At 36.6% G+C, this 17,351-nt stretch overlaps 1 protein-coding gene across 1 annotated transcript; it reads right to left on the reverse strand.

Moving 5' to 3' along the window:
- Positions 1 to 10,725: 10,725 nt before the first annotated feature.
- Positions 10,726 to 14,163, reverse strand: LOC149647089 (cholinesterase 1-like). Its single transcript, XM_089849695.1, has 4 exons — positions 14,013 to 14,163; positions 13,830 to 13,945; positions 12,347 to 13,736; positions 10,726 to 11,318 (listed from the first exon to the last, which is right to left on the reverse strand). Exons 3-4 carry the CDS (start codon positions 13,501 to 13,503, stop codon positions 10,736 to 10,738), a joined length of 1,740 nt encoding a protein of 579 aa, XP_089705821.1. The 5' UTR covers positions 13,504 to 13,736; positions 13,830 to 13,945; positions 14,013 to 14,163; the 3' UTR covers positions 10,726 to 10,735.
- Positions 14,164 to 17,351: the final 3,188 nt, after the last annotated feature.

A 17,351-nucleotide genomic window follows, 5' to 3' on the forward strand; every position in this document is an offset into this window, starting at 1 on the left:
ATTTAAGAAACGATCGATTCTGGGGGCAGAGCTAAAAGCATTTTAGACCAAAAAATGAAACATTTAATTTGGTAAAGTGTTTTAATTTGGTCTAAAGCTACAACGGCGTTTTCAGATCGCTGTAGTTGCTGAGTGGCTTGGTTTTTCATTCATTAAAACGATGGCCCAGTTGACATTTGATCTAGCAGGTGTAGTTAACAATCATTACTAGCAGCAATGTACTTAAGCGACTACTTTTCGAAGGATTACGCGTCATACAGTATTACAATCACGTGAGAAATATCATTGGTCGTTTGTCGCCGTATGCGTCATTTATTGCATACGTGGCCGATAGTGAATCTGTCTTAGAAGAATGTCCCACGACACAGATATCCACGAATGTTCGATGGCAAACGTAACTTCCACAAGGGTTCAATGACAGACATGCGAGATAGGGTCTGGTTAAAAACGCCGGTTTTACTAGGTTCATGCCGTTGTCACGACATCTTTCCAATAACTAGGCGCTCTTGCTTACACGTAAAAGCGCTTTACTCGTTGGCTTGACAAAGAAGTTGAATGGGCCATCGTTTTAATTATGACAATTAATTGAAAACAATATGGTCAAGCCATATTCGTCGCTTCACTTGAAGGGAAAATTCATCGCATTTTACGTGATACTTTGATGGCCCGTATCTCCGCGGGTGTTCAGTTTTGGACCATAGTTCTTTGGTGACTTAGTCTTGTTTTGACCCGTAGAATGCGCCCCTGAATTTGTGACACATCTTTTTGTAAAACCCTGTAGAACTGACACTGACAATCTTTCTTTTCCCGTCAAAAGTTCTTAAAAATGGTAAGGGCTCACGATGCTTGGCGTTTTTGATTCTTATTTTTAAGTTTCATGGCGCTACCATAAAGATTCCCTGTGTCTTTTCTAGTATTTTTGTCTTTATGCATCAGGAAATTAACAATTTGTGTAAGCAAAGAGTAGAAAACTTAGTTTAGTCTTAATACTTTTCAATAGGACAGAATATCCGCATTATGAATTTCAAAAATATAATTAAAATTGGATATTAGACTTTGGGTTTACAATATAGAGTAGTGTCGATAGAGAGGGGAGTAGACGGTGTATCCCTCCCTCTAGGCGCGCTTTTGTAAGAGCGGATACTGTACGCGCCTAGTAGGGGGATGACACTGAGCTAAGAGATAGAAGCCTATGACGTTTGCATACGTAGAACTGACATTACTCTATATCAGAGTTTAGGGAATTGACAGATATCGCATTGGCACGAAAACGCATGAGAGCTTATAAGTTTAGAGAGTAGAAAATTACCTTGATTTTCAAATTTTATTTACAATTGGTTTAATTTTTAGAAGTTCGTATGATATTTACTATAGTAAATAAAAATGCAAAACTACAAGGGCGATACACATTTTTGTACTTTTTACGGTTTTGTTTTCGGTAATTTCTTAAGCTCTTTGTTAACGGTCCGTTTTGCCAATGCATCTATGCAAAAGCAGAAACAAATAAAATAATAAAACTCACCTGTTTCAACTTCGGCACCATTTAAAAGTATATACTCATCAATCTCCGTTGGACTGAAGTTGCATGCTGCGTACAGTGGACTCCACTTGTCAGACTCTAATGCATTGACGTCACTTCCGGCTTTGAGTAGTTTTTCGACGATTTCAGTATACCCAAATCGGCAAGCCAAGTACAACGGCGAAAATAATCCAGCGGAGCCGTCCGAAGACCATCGACTAACTTCTTCGTTAAGTCTTTCTCGATACTGAACTAAAGACAGTAACAATCTTTGTTTATCTTTGCCTTGACTTGGTTCGAATTTCGATAAAATGTCGATCAAGTCGCTGAGTAAATGAAGTTTCTTTTCGCGGAGTAATACGTGCAACACGGTTTCTTTCGAGGTGTTGTAGCACGCCGACTGATTTTCGGGATAGTTGGTAGCTAAGAATTCGACGTAAGTTTGTAAAATCTTCTCAGTTTCATTGTAGTTTTGACCATTTCGAATGAGCACATCGAGGAAAGTTCGAACTACCGCAAACTCTTCTTTTAACATAATTTCTCGTGTCAAAATTGACAATCTCTCTCTATTCACTTTATGAATTTTAGCAAGATGTAATAGGTAGTCCAGTAAGAAGTATTCGGCGAAGGTTCGATGTATGAACGTCACATTTTCTCCGACTTTATTAACTACTCCCACCTTTAAAGGTAAAATCTCAAATCCTCCTTCTTCGTTCTCTTGTTCAGGGTAATTTAATTCTTCCATCACGCTTTTTGACAATAAAAGTTCGAGAGCGTATTGCCTGTGCTGTTTAAGTATTTCATTTTTGGTAATTTTTTTCCCAAGGATTTCGTTGACGTTACCGTCCTGAGGGCACCATTTTTCGCGAAAGTAAATTTCTGTTTTACCTTCGACGAAATCCTTATAAAAATCCAGTAAAGACACCTTGCCAATAATTTCGTATTGCCCGTTTGAAATTCTACGGAGCATATATGAAGCTAACAATCTGCATTGCAATGGGACGCCCATAAGTTGCCTTTCGTTATCGTTTATGGATTTGGATAAAGCTTCAATTGATTTTACGGCATATTCCTTCAAACCTCCGTTCGTTTCTGGAATTGAAATTTTCAAGGCATTAATTTCTTTGTGCAGAAAATTAACTATGAAGTTTTCTTGATCTTGTTTGGAAAATGGCACCATTTTACAGGCCCAACTGCTCGAACAATTTTCCAACTGTTCTTTGGTATATGGTCTAGTTGATATTATGATTTTCTCAACACGAGTTGTTGTCAAGGCCTCTAGCATTGTTATAACGGTGCATTCGTAACTCGGGCTAATTTCGTCAAATCCATCGAAAATTAGCACCAATCCTCCGCAATTGGTTAACGAGTATTCAAAACACTTTTCTTCGAATGGAGTTTTTAAACTGGTGCTTTCGCTGCAAGCCAAGATATTTTTAAGCATAAAGTTCGATAACTCTTTCGGACTTTCAATGGAAACTTCGTTATCTTGTGTAAATTCCAAAGCCTTTGCGCAAGCGTTTAAATTGACTCTAATAACCCAATAAGCAGGATATTTAGATTTGATTTTTTGGCCCAATACGGAAAGCAGGGTGGTTTTTCCCATACCGGGAGTGTCGGAAATGATCAATGTTTGGTTAAATTCATCTAATAAGGTTTCTTCAGAAACTTGATAACAGTCATGTTTCTCAACGTATTGACGTAAATAATCCAGTTTACCACGTGATTTGTACCAAAATAATTTAGAATTTGCGTCATACTTTAGCCAATGAATGTTTTTAGTTGGATTTTCTTGCCATAAACGTCGGAAATCATCCTCATTCGTTATATGAACCGTGTTTGGTTTATTTGGATCGCTCACAGCTATTAAGTCTTCAGAGGATACGTTTTCTAATATTTTCTCATTAATAAAAGTTTTTATTTCGAAGCTTCGTGAAACGTAATAATCCATGACGTCACCCAAACTCTCCAACTCTTTTCCGACAGTGATGACTTCATTTTTCATCAATTTAACCAGAGTTAATGGATCCAGAACTTCAAGTTGACTTACGTCGTCTTGTTGAAAAAAATGTTCTAAATTCAATTTTTCTTTCCCTTGCAACTTGATTACGTTTTTCTTGAATAGACATTCTTGAGCTTCATTGGTCAACTCGCGCCACGTGATTCCATCATGTTTTATCACGCGATCTGTATTTAAATCGTGCCTATTTCCATCCGTTATTAAAACTAATTTAACTTTAGATTTTAGTCTAATTTCGTCTCGCAAACCTCGTAGAAATTTCAGGTGTTCGGGATTCGAGCGCAATTCTCCAGCGCATTCGATTAATATTATGGTTTCTTCCAATTTTTCATGTTTTAAAAATTCCTTCAAATTGAAATATATTTCCGTTGTTAATAATATACTTTGCAATTCAAAAGCTAAAATTAAACAATCTCTTTGCGAATTTGGAATCGTTGTCAGGGCCTTTGCCATAGCGATATCGGTTCCGTACTCAGCCTGTATTTGGCAAACTTGGTTAGATTCACTTTGGAAAAATTCCGTCAAATCACTCCAAGAAACTTTTGAATCTTTATCTATTAATATCGTTAAATTCTTGACTTGGTTTCGGTATTTTCGGGTTATGTCTTGGTAAATTTGTTTCCTAACTTCAAAATGGGTTAAGGCTTCTTCGGCTTGCTTATTTAAACCAGGGTAAAGTCTAAGCAAGCATTTAACGTATGGCACAAGTTGACGGATATCCGAATCGTTATCGCAAGTAACGATGTCATCTTGAAGGTGCAATGTTTGCAATTTAAGAGTTATCTTCTCTTGAAGTTCATCCGAAAATTCATGCTTGTCAAAAATTCTATTCGGGATTATTTTCAATTGCTGGAAACGCTGCAAAAACTTGAATTCCAAATCAGTGAAAACGCTAGTGTGGCATTCATTTTTTTGGTAAGGTTTTGTTTGGTAGCGAACTGTTATCAGTTTTTGAACTTCCGAATCTGTTGAATCGGTATTTCTTAAAGATATCGTCATATCTTCTGGTTTTGGATCGTATTTATTGATTTTTTTGGCCCAATCGAAAAAACTGGCATATTCGTTCCCCAAAAATGACCCTTTCCAAAATTTTAAAGATGGCCACAAATCGACTTGAATTTCAGGCCAATCGACTACTTCCTTAATATCGAGTGATGAAGGATTTTCCAATGCTCTCAAAATTCCTTCAAGACCATGAGAATTTAATGTGTACGATACAGAAGTGTCGCTGTCAATTTCTGGAAAAATTCGGTACAATTTTCCAACGTGCAAATTACAACAGTTGACGAAATTCGGTGATGAGAGATAGGTTGTTATGTCCAGGCTATCCACGTCGCTCGTTTTTCCAGAACATCGCACTTCGAAATCTTTTTGCATTTGTAACAACATGTTTCTGCAACCTGGGCTATCAAATACCACAGTGTGTGCGTGGTAAGTCGCGTCGAGATCATCTTGGTTGGAAATTTTAAAGAAAACGTTTCCTCCCAACTTCAGGTGCTTGAGGGAAAATGTCGTGACTTGGGCTAACCATCCACCCAGTGAATGTCCAGTGAAATAAATTTGAAATTTGACGTTGCATTCTTTCTCGACTAGACGCAAAGCTTCGTAAACTTTGTGCGTAAATGTGCAAGCGGCGTTCATCTGTTTGACATAATTATTCCCAAGGATTCCCTTTATATCGGCTCTTAGCGCGTCGAAATTTTTGATATCGGTTCCCCTATGGGCTATGACTATTCTGCGGCGCACTGGATGTAAAAATGCAGCGCCGAAATATCCCCAAATCTTCTCCCAGAACGCCTTGTTTCTTGCCGTTGTAAGAAGTTTCCAACCTTGAAGTAGTTTCAAACGTTTCCCGTATTCATCTTCAGTTTCATTTTCCTCTTTTTCATGAGGAAATTCGTCTTTGTAAGCGCTGTTAGCGAATTGCGCGAGAATGTAAGGATCCAGGAAAACGGTAACGCTGTCCAGTTGATTTTCTTTAGTCCTTGTTTCTTTTCTCGTTCCAGATTTGAGGGTATTAAGAAAGTCATTGTTGCTTAGTTCTAAAGTCGCGTCACACGTTAATTTGTCACAGTATGGTGATATGGGAATTCCCGCGTCTAAATCCAACGCGTATTAGAAAACCAGGTTTAATATTCTATAATATTAACATAGTACCATGGTCATTTAATCTGGATGGTCATAGCAAAGAGAATCTATATAAGAAACCCTGTTGAAACCCAAAATGGATGTAGTTCTCCAGCTTTTGCAAAAAACTGTATACCTACCATTCCGTAACTATTTACGATGCGAAACTTTCCGAAAAATGCTCGAAAATCGCCCAGTGAAAACCGAGAAAAACACTGCTCCAAGCGAAAGAGTCTCGTAATTTAAGGTCTTCCGATTTAATAGTGCATTTTTTGATAAAACAGTGAAACTTTGTGAAGAAATAGTTTTTTTAAATAGAAGCAATTTTAGGCAAATTGGTATTTTTATAAATGAGTGATTAAACATGCCTAAAGTGACATGAGCATCTCTACAAAAAACTTCCATACTGATCCGGTCCTATATACATGTATAGCGAAGAATGTCCTTTGCGATTTCCAGGGTACCAATACTAAAGACAATTTCTAGTTAAAATGAGGCTTCCAAGGATTACAAAATAAAATATTAAATGAAATGCATAAAAAATAAACACGAACAGTAAAATTTACAATATTATTATAATTATCTCATTCAGCAATTCAAGATATCTACTTTAATTCTTAGTGAAGAAAACTTTCAACTCCCACCGCTGGCATGGCTAACACTTTTGCAATACGACCATCTAGATTGAAGGACCATGGTAATACTATCTGAGCTTTTATAAAATATCCTACCTGCCATCGGATAAATTTTGTTTCTACCAAAAACTCGAATACTTCGCCGAGAGAGCTAAAGTAATAATTTTACACTGCAAAAATTATGCAAATTCATTGGAAGCAAAACTAAAAGTAAAATGGATGCATCAATTTAAAAAGAATTCAAACTACTCACGTCACATGGCGCTTTTCGATCCAAATTCTTCATCCGTCACAATGGAATCAAAATTCTATTGGTTAAGATCCTAGACAATCATTAAAGTAAAACATTCTTTTGATATAGGAAAAAATTGGCCAAGCCTTGGCACGAAATATGTCCAGAACGTTGAAAATCACGCGTTCAAATAAGACTAAATGTACTCCATAGTAATTTTGAACTATCTTTGCACGATTTCGACTAAACGATCTATAACTACACAATTTTAATCCAATTAAACTAATTTTAACCAGTTTAACCAAATATTCTTTGTGCGGAACTAACTGGATGATTTTAACTGCACTAGTTTAATCTTGAAATGTCTTATCAACTTGGAAAATTTCTAATCTTTGTGCAATATAATCTCACCTGACGTATAGTAAAAATACCTTTAAATTGATAAAAGTTGGATTAAACTTCAATAGGCAGGGTATATGTACAGCTTATCACTGTCAGATAAATGGCAAAAGCATAACCCAACTGAAAAGAGTTTTAATCAATTAATTGTTACTAAGGGAAGATAATAGTATTGCCTTGTGACTTGATGTGTTTTGATACATAGCTGACGGAAATGTCGAGAATAGCAAAGAACCGCTAACTTGAGCGTCGTATTTTTAGCCACATCGTATAATACGATGGGGCTATTAGTTTGTCCCGCGAGCCTGTGGTGGTAGTAGTTTTTCGTCATTTGGAATATGGTCAGAGTTACCCAAAGAAATGGTTATGTCAGAGCTAACCGAAGAAATGGTTATTTCTTTTGGATTCCAAGAAATGGTAATTTTTTTCCTTTTGGATTCCAAGAAATGGTACCTTTTTTTTCCTTTTGGATTCCAAGAAATGGTACCTTTTTTTTCCTTTTGGATTCCAAGAAATGGTACCTTTTTTTTCCTTTTGGATTCTAGGAATTGGTTCATGAATATACACCAATTCTACCCTGAATGCATGTTCATTCGTTAGTTTTTTTTAAGGCAGATAAAATGGTAATTTTTTTTCCTTTTGGATTCTACTTTTACCTGAAATTTGCTATTCAGCTACCGAAGTTTTCGAAACCCCGTTGAGACTTGAGGATGTTCATATATCTCAATGAATATGCTATCGCTTAAGCCAAGTTCATTTATGAATAATTTCGACTTCATCACTACATTGAAATATTCATGACATTATTACTGAATTCATTTTTCCCAGTTTTTAGCCACATCGTATATATACGATGAGCCTATTAGTTTGTCCCGCGAGCCTGTGGTGGGTGTGGTGGTTTTTCGCGATTTGGAATGTGGTCAGAGTTACCCAAAGAAATGGTTATGTCAGAGCTAACCGAAGAAATAGTTATTTTATGCCTTAGAGAGTATAAAATCTTTCGTTCGTCATTGAAGGGAGGGAGAGTGAATGTGAGAGAATTGTGGTGAGGTGATATTTTTCGTTCGTGTATTTTAAAAGAATGGGGATTATAATAGTATGTTTAAGCATTGCATTTAATTGTACAGGTAAGGTTAAGCTTTGTGAATTGTGGTTTACGTTTGCTCGATATATTTAAAGTTAGAGAGAGAGGATTTTAGTATTGCCTTTGTTTAAATTGGAGGTTTAATACTCCCTTTAAAATTCCTGTCACCCGTCAACATTTTTCACGCTTTTCATCTCACTCCCCTGTATTTCGAAATTCAAAGAAATCGAGGGGATTTTTTAAAAGCAAAAGGAACTATATAATATACCGACGTGCTGAGTTAGCTCTAAGAGAGAGAGGAATGGGATGGATGTAGAACCGGTCCAAGCGGGCGAGAATTCTAGAAGCGCGCTTTGGAAATTTTTTGGTTTCTTTTTAGTACAAGATATCGATGAGACTAATAGTTTTACCTGAGTAGTAGTGGTAGTAGTAGTATTAGTAACGGGCATTGGCGATATTTGATTCTCTTTGTCAAGCAGCCATTGAAAAATTAGTCCCTCTGACCGGTATATTAGGGGATATTTCACTAGAAGTATATTTATTGTAGTAGGGATAGCAAGAGTACGTAAACGATGTGGCTTAATTATGGGCTAGACCATCTTGTTTGTTGTTCTTATGTTCCTTTTATAACATAAATTGATAATCTACCATTAAGTTTCTATGTCTTAACCAGTCTCACTCTGGTAATAAATTATACGAGACACCACCACCGTGAAGGCCTTCCCTTTAGTGTACTCCTTGTATGACACGCGAGCGGTTATCATAAAACCTCTCAATGATTGAAAATTCACGTTAAAACATGGATTTATTCAATCACGAAAAAAAAATCATAAAAAAACTCGGGGAATCGTTTAATTTATTATTTTTAAAAGTCGTTATTGACGTGACGGAGAGGAGGGGGAAGCAAAACGACAGTCTTACCTTTTCCGGCTGTCTTTAGAAAACGTTTTTACTTGTCTTTTGAGCTTAAAGGAGAGAGGGATGGAGTGGTAATCCCCATACCGAACCCCTCCCACAGCACCGAAGTCGTCACAGCAACCTCAGCGGTTAGGTAGGGTCGTACAGTACGAAATCGTAAGGGTCGCCCCTCTGTCTTAAAGATAGAAGCTAGTTCTGATACTATGGCGCTACGCGGCAGGTTTCAACAATCGCCTACCGAAGGGTAGGGGCGTGCGCGAGGTATTCTGGGAGAGGCTCTGTGCCACAGATGACTTATCATCATTGCCACTCCCATGAAGTACGTAACATGTGTCTGGGAAGCTACACGATATTCTCTAGGCTCCTACGAAAGAATCACCCTTTACGCGGAGGAAAATAATTCGGTAACGCGGCTCCTTCAGATCCTTCCGCCTTAAGAACCGATTTACCAGGTACATAAATTATGGAACTACTATAAAGTGTAAAGACTGAGTAGGATGTCTAAAATATTCTTTAGTTAAAACTATTCACAATACCATTTCAAAGATTATTTGGGAGTAAGGGACGAAGATCTTATCAATCTGGGTAGCTTTTGCTTGGACTATAGATAGTTTTCACACATGGAGGATTCATACCATTATCACCAGAAGGCCAAGCTACCTGGAGGACAAAAGCAGACGGGGTTTTGTACTCCAGCTAGCCCGGCCTCCTGGTGTAAATGGTATGAATCCTCGAGCAACCGTTTTCATTAAAGCGATATTTTTTGCGGGAGCGAGTAAAAGCCGCGAGCGGGGAAAAAAATCGCTACCCGCTCCGATCAGATTCAATTAGATATTCTCGCTAAGCATTTTTCTTTCTCGCTTAATGTTTGTGATGTCATATTTTTCGTAGCCAATAGGAACGTCGAAAACTTTGGCGCGTGATTAAGTGCAGCGCGAGACTTAAAAGTCTACGTTTTAAGCCTAATTATTCCGAGTTTTAAAAGTGAATATAAAAATGGGTAAAAAAATTCTTAATAAACGAAATATGTAACTGATTCGAGCTGAAAATGAAAGAGTTTTAGATGAAAAGAAAGAAAAATTGATAGATTTAGTTAGAAAAAGAGACATTATATGGAGCTAATCGCCACACAGATTTAAAGAGAATAAATGGATGGTAGTAGCGACGAAAATGGAGATGAATAGTACGTTTCTTTGTTGATATAGTTGTTTTCCTTCAGCTAAAATGTTTATAATTTAGAAAACTATAGTCTGTCAAACGAAAGAAGAGCCCTGAGAAATTCGTCCAAATTGATGTCGCCACCATCGACCCCATAGTACTTTATCAACTGGTTTTGTTCTGTCAATAGTCGGCATCGTACATAGTTACAAATTGTCAAGGAGAAAAGAAAATTAAATGTAAATGTAAAAATAAGAAACATTAACACGAAAGTAATCAAGAGCAATAAGTACAATAGCATAGGGCACAAAATAAACACGAGATTAAGGAAGACCATGTATATGTAGAAAAAAAATAAAGATAATAAAAATAAGTGAATAAAATGGTACATTACAATTTTGTCAATAAGATTATCTATACTGCTGTTATTATTAGAGCGGCGTGAACTTTGTTTGTGTTGTATTCGTTCACGAGGCTTGCGAAAGTTTGCGCAATAATATTTTAAACACGCCTATAGAATTTATATAGGCAATTGCAATTTGAATTTCTTACTATAACCAAAATGTCATTAAAGTATTTAATAACAAGCCTTTATTTTCTTTTAACACAAATTTAACAATGAAGGTTTCATCGCAATAGATATTTAATATTCTGAATGAGTCTTAAAGTAACTGTTTTTCAAGTTGCATATTTTGCCAGCAATTAGTGGAAAGTCGTAATTCCAAAAGTGGCAATGATCCTCTCGTAGGGCTCCATCAGCCTTTCGAGAGTAATGAAGATCAATCTCAATGCGTTCCTTCTTTTCAAATGTGTAAACGGGCCACTCTTCAATCGTCTCGGTAACGTCTTCATTTTCGTCAAATGTTGGACTACTATCTTCCTCTTTCGTGGATCGAATATGTCTAAATTGTATCAAGTTCTTTTCTAACTCAGAAACACTGGTAATTAAAATGTCCCCCGTATTTTTCACTCTGGAAACTCTTTTCCAAGGCTCGATTGTTTCTAAAGCGTTCATTATTGTGTCAAACTTCGTGTAAGATGAGACACCAACCCGATTTCTCTTTTTTATAGTATCCAATATTTGCTCGTTATTCCAAGTGTACATTTCCCATGAATGTTCTGGCTCTAATGTTTCTCTGCTACCTATCTCATTAGCTGTTGTCAAAAAGTTAACTTCATCCGGTTTCTTGAAGGTGTTTGTTTGGATACTGTTCAAGTTTGGATCTCTGCAAAAAGTGCACATAAAAAAATTGTAACAATTAACAAAGATTAAGATTAATGCAATATATTGTTCACAATGAGTAATTTTTTTGAAACCTAATTTCTTTCATTAAATTGACCAATTCCACAAAGAGGACGATTTTCCGCCAGGGTTGACATCTTAACTCACGGGGAAAAAATCTAGATTCTACATTGAGGTCACCTACTTGCACTTACTCAGTGTGTACAACAACACAATGCGGTCGAAGGCTGCTCTGGCATTAATGTGGTCCTGGTGACCAAAAAGCAGCCTTCGAAAAGTTTGTTTATCGACTTCAATACTTTCATTAAATCGCAAACGGTGTTTAAGTAATTAGAATAATTAAGGATTGACAAATATATTGAAGCTTTTCTAACGAGTATGAACAGTTCCCGAAAAAGCAACCGCGATTCCATAAACTGCTGTTTTAGAAATAGCGGCTGCTGTTTTGGAACATAGCAGTTTATAGCTTGCGAGTTTTGAACAATTCTTAACCCTACACTTTACCTTACCTATTAAGTAAAACAAGATCATCATACGACAAACTAACCTAACATTTCCTGACCTGATTCGGGTTGGAATGACAATACCTAAATTGACCCTAATACTACTGGGGTTCAAATAACAACACCCAGCCGCATCTAAGACTTTTTTTCATGCAAGTAACCAAGTTTATACAGACGTAATTAAGTTCAAATAACCAAACCTATACACCGTCATAAACGACTATCGTTTTTCACTTCTCGGTATATTGTACTGCTATTTTGGGAATTGCTTTAACGGTACGCCGCGTTTACGAGAACCCCTGTACAGGGAACTGCCGTAACGGGTAAACTGCGTTTTAGGGGAACCGTGGTCGTGAGAACCGCTATTATGGGATCCGCTCATAACTGCTGATATGAATGCTTCCACACTTGCATAATAAACAGCTATGGTAGCCTTAAAAACATAAATGCCCTTAAAGCACATTTTAAAATTATTGGGATGAAACTTCGCCTTGTTAGTTAGTCTTACCCATGTTTTACAAAGTTCCCAAAGTATCGCATAAATCTGTTGGAAAGTTGTACTTCTTCATTTCCCTTCAAGAAGTTTACATTGCCGAGTAAAAATTGTAATTCGTCACCATGAGATGCATCAATCCAGACTGGTGATTCGGATAATAATGGTCTGTGTGTCCAGTAATAGAGGTAAGTTCTAATCCCAGCTTTAGCTAAAATATCAGCCAGTTCATAGATTGGACAAATGAATGAAGCATCAGTGTCAAGTCGGGATGCGAAAATGTCTTCTTCAAAGTGCTGAATTTGGTTACAATGATCTTTGTAATAGTATCTGATCGAGCGTAAAGTATCACCACTAATGTTACCAAACAGTCCCTCGGCTACTGCATTGAACACATCATTGGCGGACATATTTGCTTCATAAAGTTTGGTTCTCACCGTGTATGCACCATCGTCTGACACCAGTCCTATAATAACGTCCTTGTCTTTCATGCTTGGTAAAGTTAATGTCATTTCCAAGGTTAAATTTTCATCCAAAACAGGATACAGTTTATGCGCGATTGAAACTTCGGCCAAAACTCGACTATCTATAATTCGCAGACATTCCATGGTCGACTTGATGTTTTGCGAACTGTTTGCACAACCGACCTGGGTCGCAATTTTCAAGCTGTTATTTAGAGTCTTGAACGCGCAAGATGCCATTGTATTTTTTGTTATAAATCCGCTCATCATTATAGCCCTTTTGTACAAATGTCTCGACTTCGGGTTTAGCAAATGATATTCCACAGACATTGATCCTGAACTGTGACCCACGATGGTGACTTTATCGGGGTCTCCGCCAAATTTATCAATGTTTTTCTGAATCCATTTGAAAGCCATTTCTTGGTCCATCAATCCCATGTTGCCTGGGCATTCCTCATCCTTCAAGTATAACATACCAAATGCACCAAGTCTATAGTTCATCAGAACTACAATAACGTTGTTCATAGCAGAAAGTTTCTCAAAATTGTAATCGATATGTGGGCCGAAACGAAAACCACTACCGAAAACGTACGCCATAACAGCCATATTTCTTTGATCTCCACTCGGAACCCAAATTGTCAAATATAGACAATCTTCAGATAATTCGGATTCGGTTAACGAGTAGTTATTATAAGAAAAGGGTATCTGCATGCAATATTGTTTCGGCTGCAATGCTAATAAGGTTCCATTCCAGGGCGTTACTTCGACGGGTGCTTTGAAACGCAATGTTCCTATTGGTGGTTGAGCGTACGGAATTCCTTGAAATATTTTGACGTAGGCATTTTGCTCCGAGTTTTCAATTGAAATTGATACTTTGAGATATTTTCCAACCACGTCGCCTAAATTAGTGCGAACAATCACGGTTTCATTTTCTAAGCAAAAAGCTACAAAATTATTAAGTGCGGAAAAGATTAAGAACATGAGAATTGAACGGTAAATGAGCATTGTAGCAGTTGCAATATAAATATTTATCATACTCTAAAATGCTTTGATGTTTAACGCATTATGCATCGATTGAAACGGTGTAAAGGATATTATTTCCTGAAGTTCCAGCTGGATTTTCATTTAACACGAAACAGGAAATGATAAATATCTAAACTTAGCGTGAAAATATTCGTTTAGCAGGATATGCACTCATAGATATACAAAAATCATCATACCTGTATAATTATACGGTAAAAGTGCTTTTTATAGACGGATTAAAATCGACGTAAATGAAATCATATCTTGCATAGTAACAGGTGAATTTTAAGATTTATACAAAGAATTAAATGACAAATGTTTAATCTATGCTTGCGAATTCGAAGTGAGGGTTAAGAAATGTTTCATAAGTTTGACACTGGTTACCGAGAGCTTTTCATGAAGTGACGTAGAACATAGATTAAAGATAAAGCGACGCCTGGTGAGGCGCTGTGAAAGGCTTAGTACAAACTAAATAGGAAGATGGACTGCAGAATTGACCGAGTGTATGCCTAGTACTTCAATTCTCGCTTGTCGTTCTCGAACTAGCTCGAGCTGTAAGTCTCTAGCATTACAAAGTATAGGTAGAGACGTCATACTTAAGGAACATATCTTATAAACTTATGGTCGAACTAATATGAGACCCAGCAAACCAAGGAGTAGTTTTACAAGAGTGCGCCACCACTCTTAGCCAGTGATGGGCATTTTCCCGATTTTTCATTTTCTCACGCTCACGCTCACGAGTATTTACTCATAGAGTAGGAGCTCTCAGCTCTCGCTCACTTTTGGTTTTGGGAAAAAGAGTAGCTACTCTTCTCCGCTTTCTTTTACAATATATTTGTCATAGCCTCTCCTCTCATAAAATAATTTGTGCGTGTTCTCCAAGATGGCGCTGCTCTCTGCTCAATTACTCTAGTAAATAAATGGCACCAAAAGCTCTCGCCTCACACTGACACAAAAAAATATGGCGAGCTCACAGTGCTCTCCGCTCTTCCATAAGCCAAGTCCGTCAGCTCTCATTTATTGGGCACATTTCCACAAGGAATTTATGGGCTTCCTCTCATCTCATTTCAACTGGTTTTTTCAATACTCGAAGCTCACCTCTTTTTATGGTTTTTGTGAACTCAATAGCTTATGACGCTCATCTCATATTTCGCTCTCAATTCAATACCAAATATCATCTCATTAAAATTTTAAGGCTTCTTTTTTTCTTTTCATTTATTTCTGGCGTTCTTCATATATTTTACCGCTCGACTCATTGTCAAAGCTCATATTAATGAGCTCTTTTCAAAGCTCATCTCATCTCATTTTAAAATTGTAATCGTGTTGGTACTCTTCTCAATTAAAAATTTCGAACAGTATAACCGCCTGTTGTATCTCATTTATGAAATTCTCTATGTACCACCATTCATCTCATCTCATTTATGCAGGCCCGTAGCCAGAAAAGTTACGCAGAGGGGGCAGTATCTTTCTGTGAGGGGGCATGGCAAATGGAATTTTTTTTATAGAATAACATAATATCAAAATATCAGACAATAAATATTTCCGCAATATTTCATTATTGACACTCATTTAACATTTGAAAATCAAACTTTTTTAAAAAGTATAAAAAATAAATTGTTAATAAACAATTCTAAATCTAAACTTCTAGTCAGATCTTTTTCGTAGGCTAGGGAAGTTAAGTTTCACTTTCTTTCATGTGACATAGCTCGTCGTTAAAGTGAAAATACGCGAGTTTGGCAGGAAAAGCTTGCCTCGCGTCAAATGTAAGTCTGTATCCCGAGGGGTGGGTCATTCATGAAATCCCGTACGCTACCCGTGAAATCCAACTTAAGAAATCCGAAATCAATGCTGATTTCGAAATCAAATAAAAAATCCGAAATCAGCAACGAAATCACAAAATCATTAAAGAAATCATTAAGTTGGATTTCACGGGTAGCGTACGGGATTTCATGAATGACCCACCCCTCGGGATACAGACTTACATTTGACGCGAGGCAAGCTTTTCCTGCCAAACTCGCGTATTTTCACTTTAACGACGAGCTATGTCACATGAAAGAAAGTGAAACTTAACTTCCCTAGCCTACGAAAAAGATCTGACTAGAAGTTTAGATTTAGAATTGTTTATTAACAATTTATTTTTTATACTTTTTAAAAAAGTTTGATTTTCAAATGTTAAATGAGTGTCAATAATGAAATATTGCGGAAATATTTATTGTCTGATATTTTGATATTATGTTATTCTATAAAAAAAATTCCATTTGCCATGCCCCCTCACAGAAAGATACTGCCCCCTCTGCGTAACTTTTCTGGCTACGGGCCTGCATAAATGAGATGAGATGAATGGTGGTACATAGAGAATTTCATAAATGAGATACAACAGGCGGTTATACTGTTCGAAATTTTTAATTGAGAAGAGTACCAACACGATTACAATTTTAAAATGAGATGAGATGAGCTTTGAAAAGAGCTCATTAATATGAGCTTTGAAAAGAGCTCATTAATATGAGCTTTGACAATGAGTCGAGCGGTAAAATATATGAAGAACGCCAGAAATAAATGAAAAGAAAAAAAGAAGCCTTAAAATTTTAATGAGATGATATTTGGTATTGAATTGAGAGCGAAATATGAGATGAGCGTCATAAGCTATTGAGTTCACAAAAACCATAAAGAGAGGTGAGCTTCGAGTATTGAAAAAACCAGTTGAAATGAGATGAGAGGAAGCCCATAAATTCCTTGTGGAAATAAAATCAGGATAAAAAACACAAAATCATTAAAGAAATCATAAAATCAGGATAAAAAACACAAAATCAACAAAGAAATCACGAAATCAACATAAAAATCACGAAATCAACATAAAAATCACGAAATCAACATAAAAATCACGAAATCAGAAGCGAAATCACAAAATCAGTAAAGAAATCGTGAAATCCATTACAAAATTCACGAAATCCAAAAACCAAAGAAATCACAAAATCCGACGAAATCAAGGGGAAAATCTCAAAATCCGAGGAAATCACGTAAAAACCGCAAAATCCAACGAAATCAAGGGAAATATCGCAAAATCCGTCGAAATCACGGGAAATATCGCAAAATCCGTCAAAATCACGGGAAAAATAGCAAAATCCGACGGAATCACGGGAAAAATCTCAAAATTCGATGAAATTCATTGGATTTTATCGAATTCCGAAAAATGAACGAAATCAAACGGAATCCGAAGAAATCAAATTGGATTTCGAAATCCCGTACACTTTTTCCAAAACGTCCGACATAATATTTTGGTCCTGGATGACAAAACCAGCGATATATATCAAGGATAACAACAAAAAGCTAAAAATTCCAGTGTATCAGCATGGGATACATATCAAAAGTGAATTTAAAACATACAAATGAATCAGGGATATATCAAGTAAAAAAATCCAAGTGTATCAGGAATATACACAGGTAGAGACAATAAAGTCTAAAATATGTTGATATACATTCTAAATAGTTTTAATATTTGTGTACCAAAATGAAAATATTCATTACAGGGGCAAAGT

Source organism: Phalangium opilio, unplaced genomic scaffold (assembly GCF_054372755.1).
Source record: "Phalangium opilio isolate 3A_F unplaced genomic scaffold, DU_Popi_V2 ptg000089l_1, whole genome shotgun sequence".
Lineage (NCBI taxonomy): Eukaryota > Metazoa > Arthropoda > Arachnida > Opiliones > Phalangiidae > Phalangium > Phalangium opilio.

Bases quoted from the DNA above. Each gene is read 5' to 3' on its own strand.
- LOC149647089 (XM_089849695.1), bottom strand. From the start codon at position 13,503: ATGCAGATACCCTTTTCTTATAATAACTACTCGTTAACCGAATCCGAA. The intron at 11,319-12,346 runs GTAAGACTAACT...CACTTTTTGCAG, and splicing joins GGGAACTTTGTAAAACATGG to AGATCCAAACTTGAACAGTA.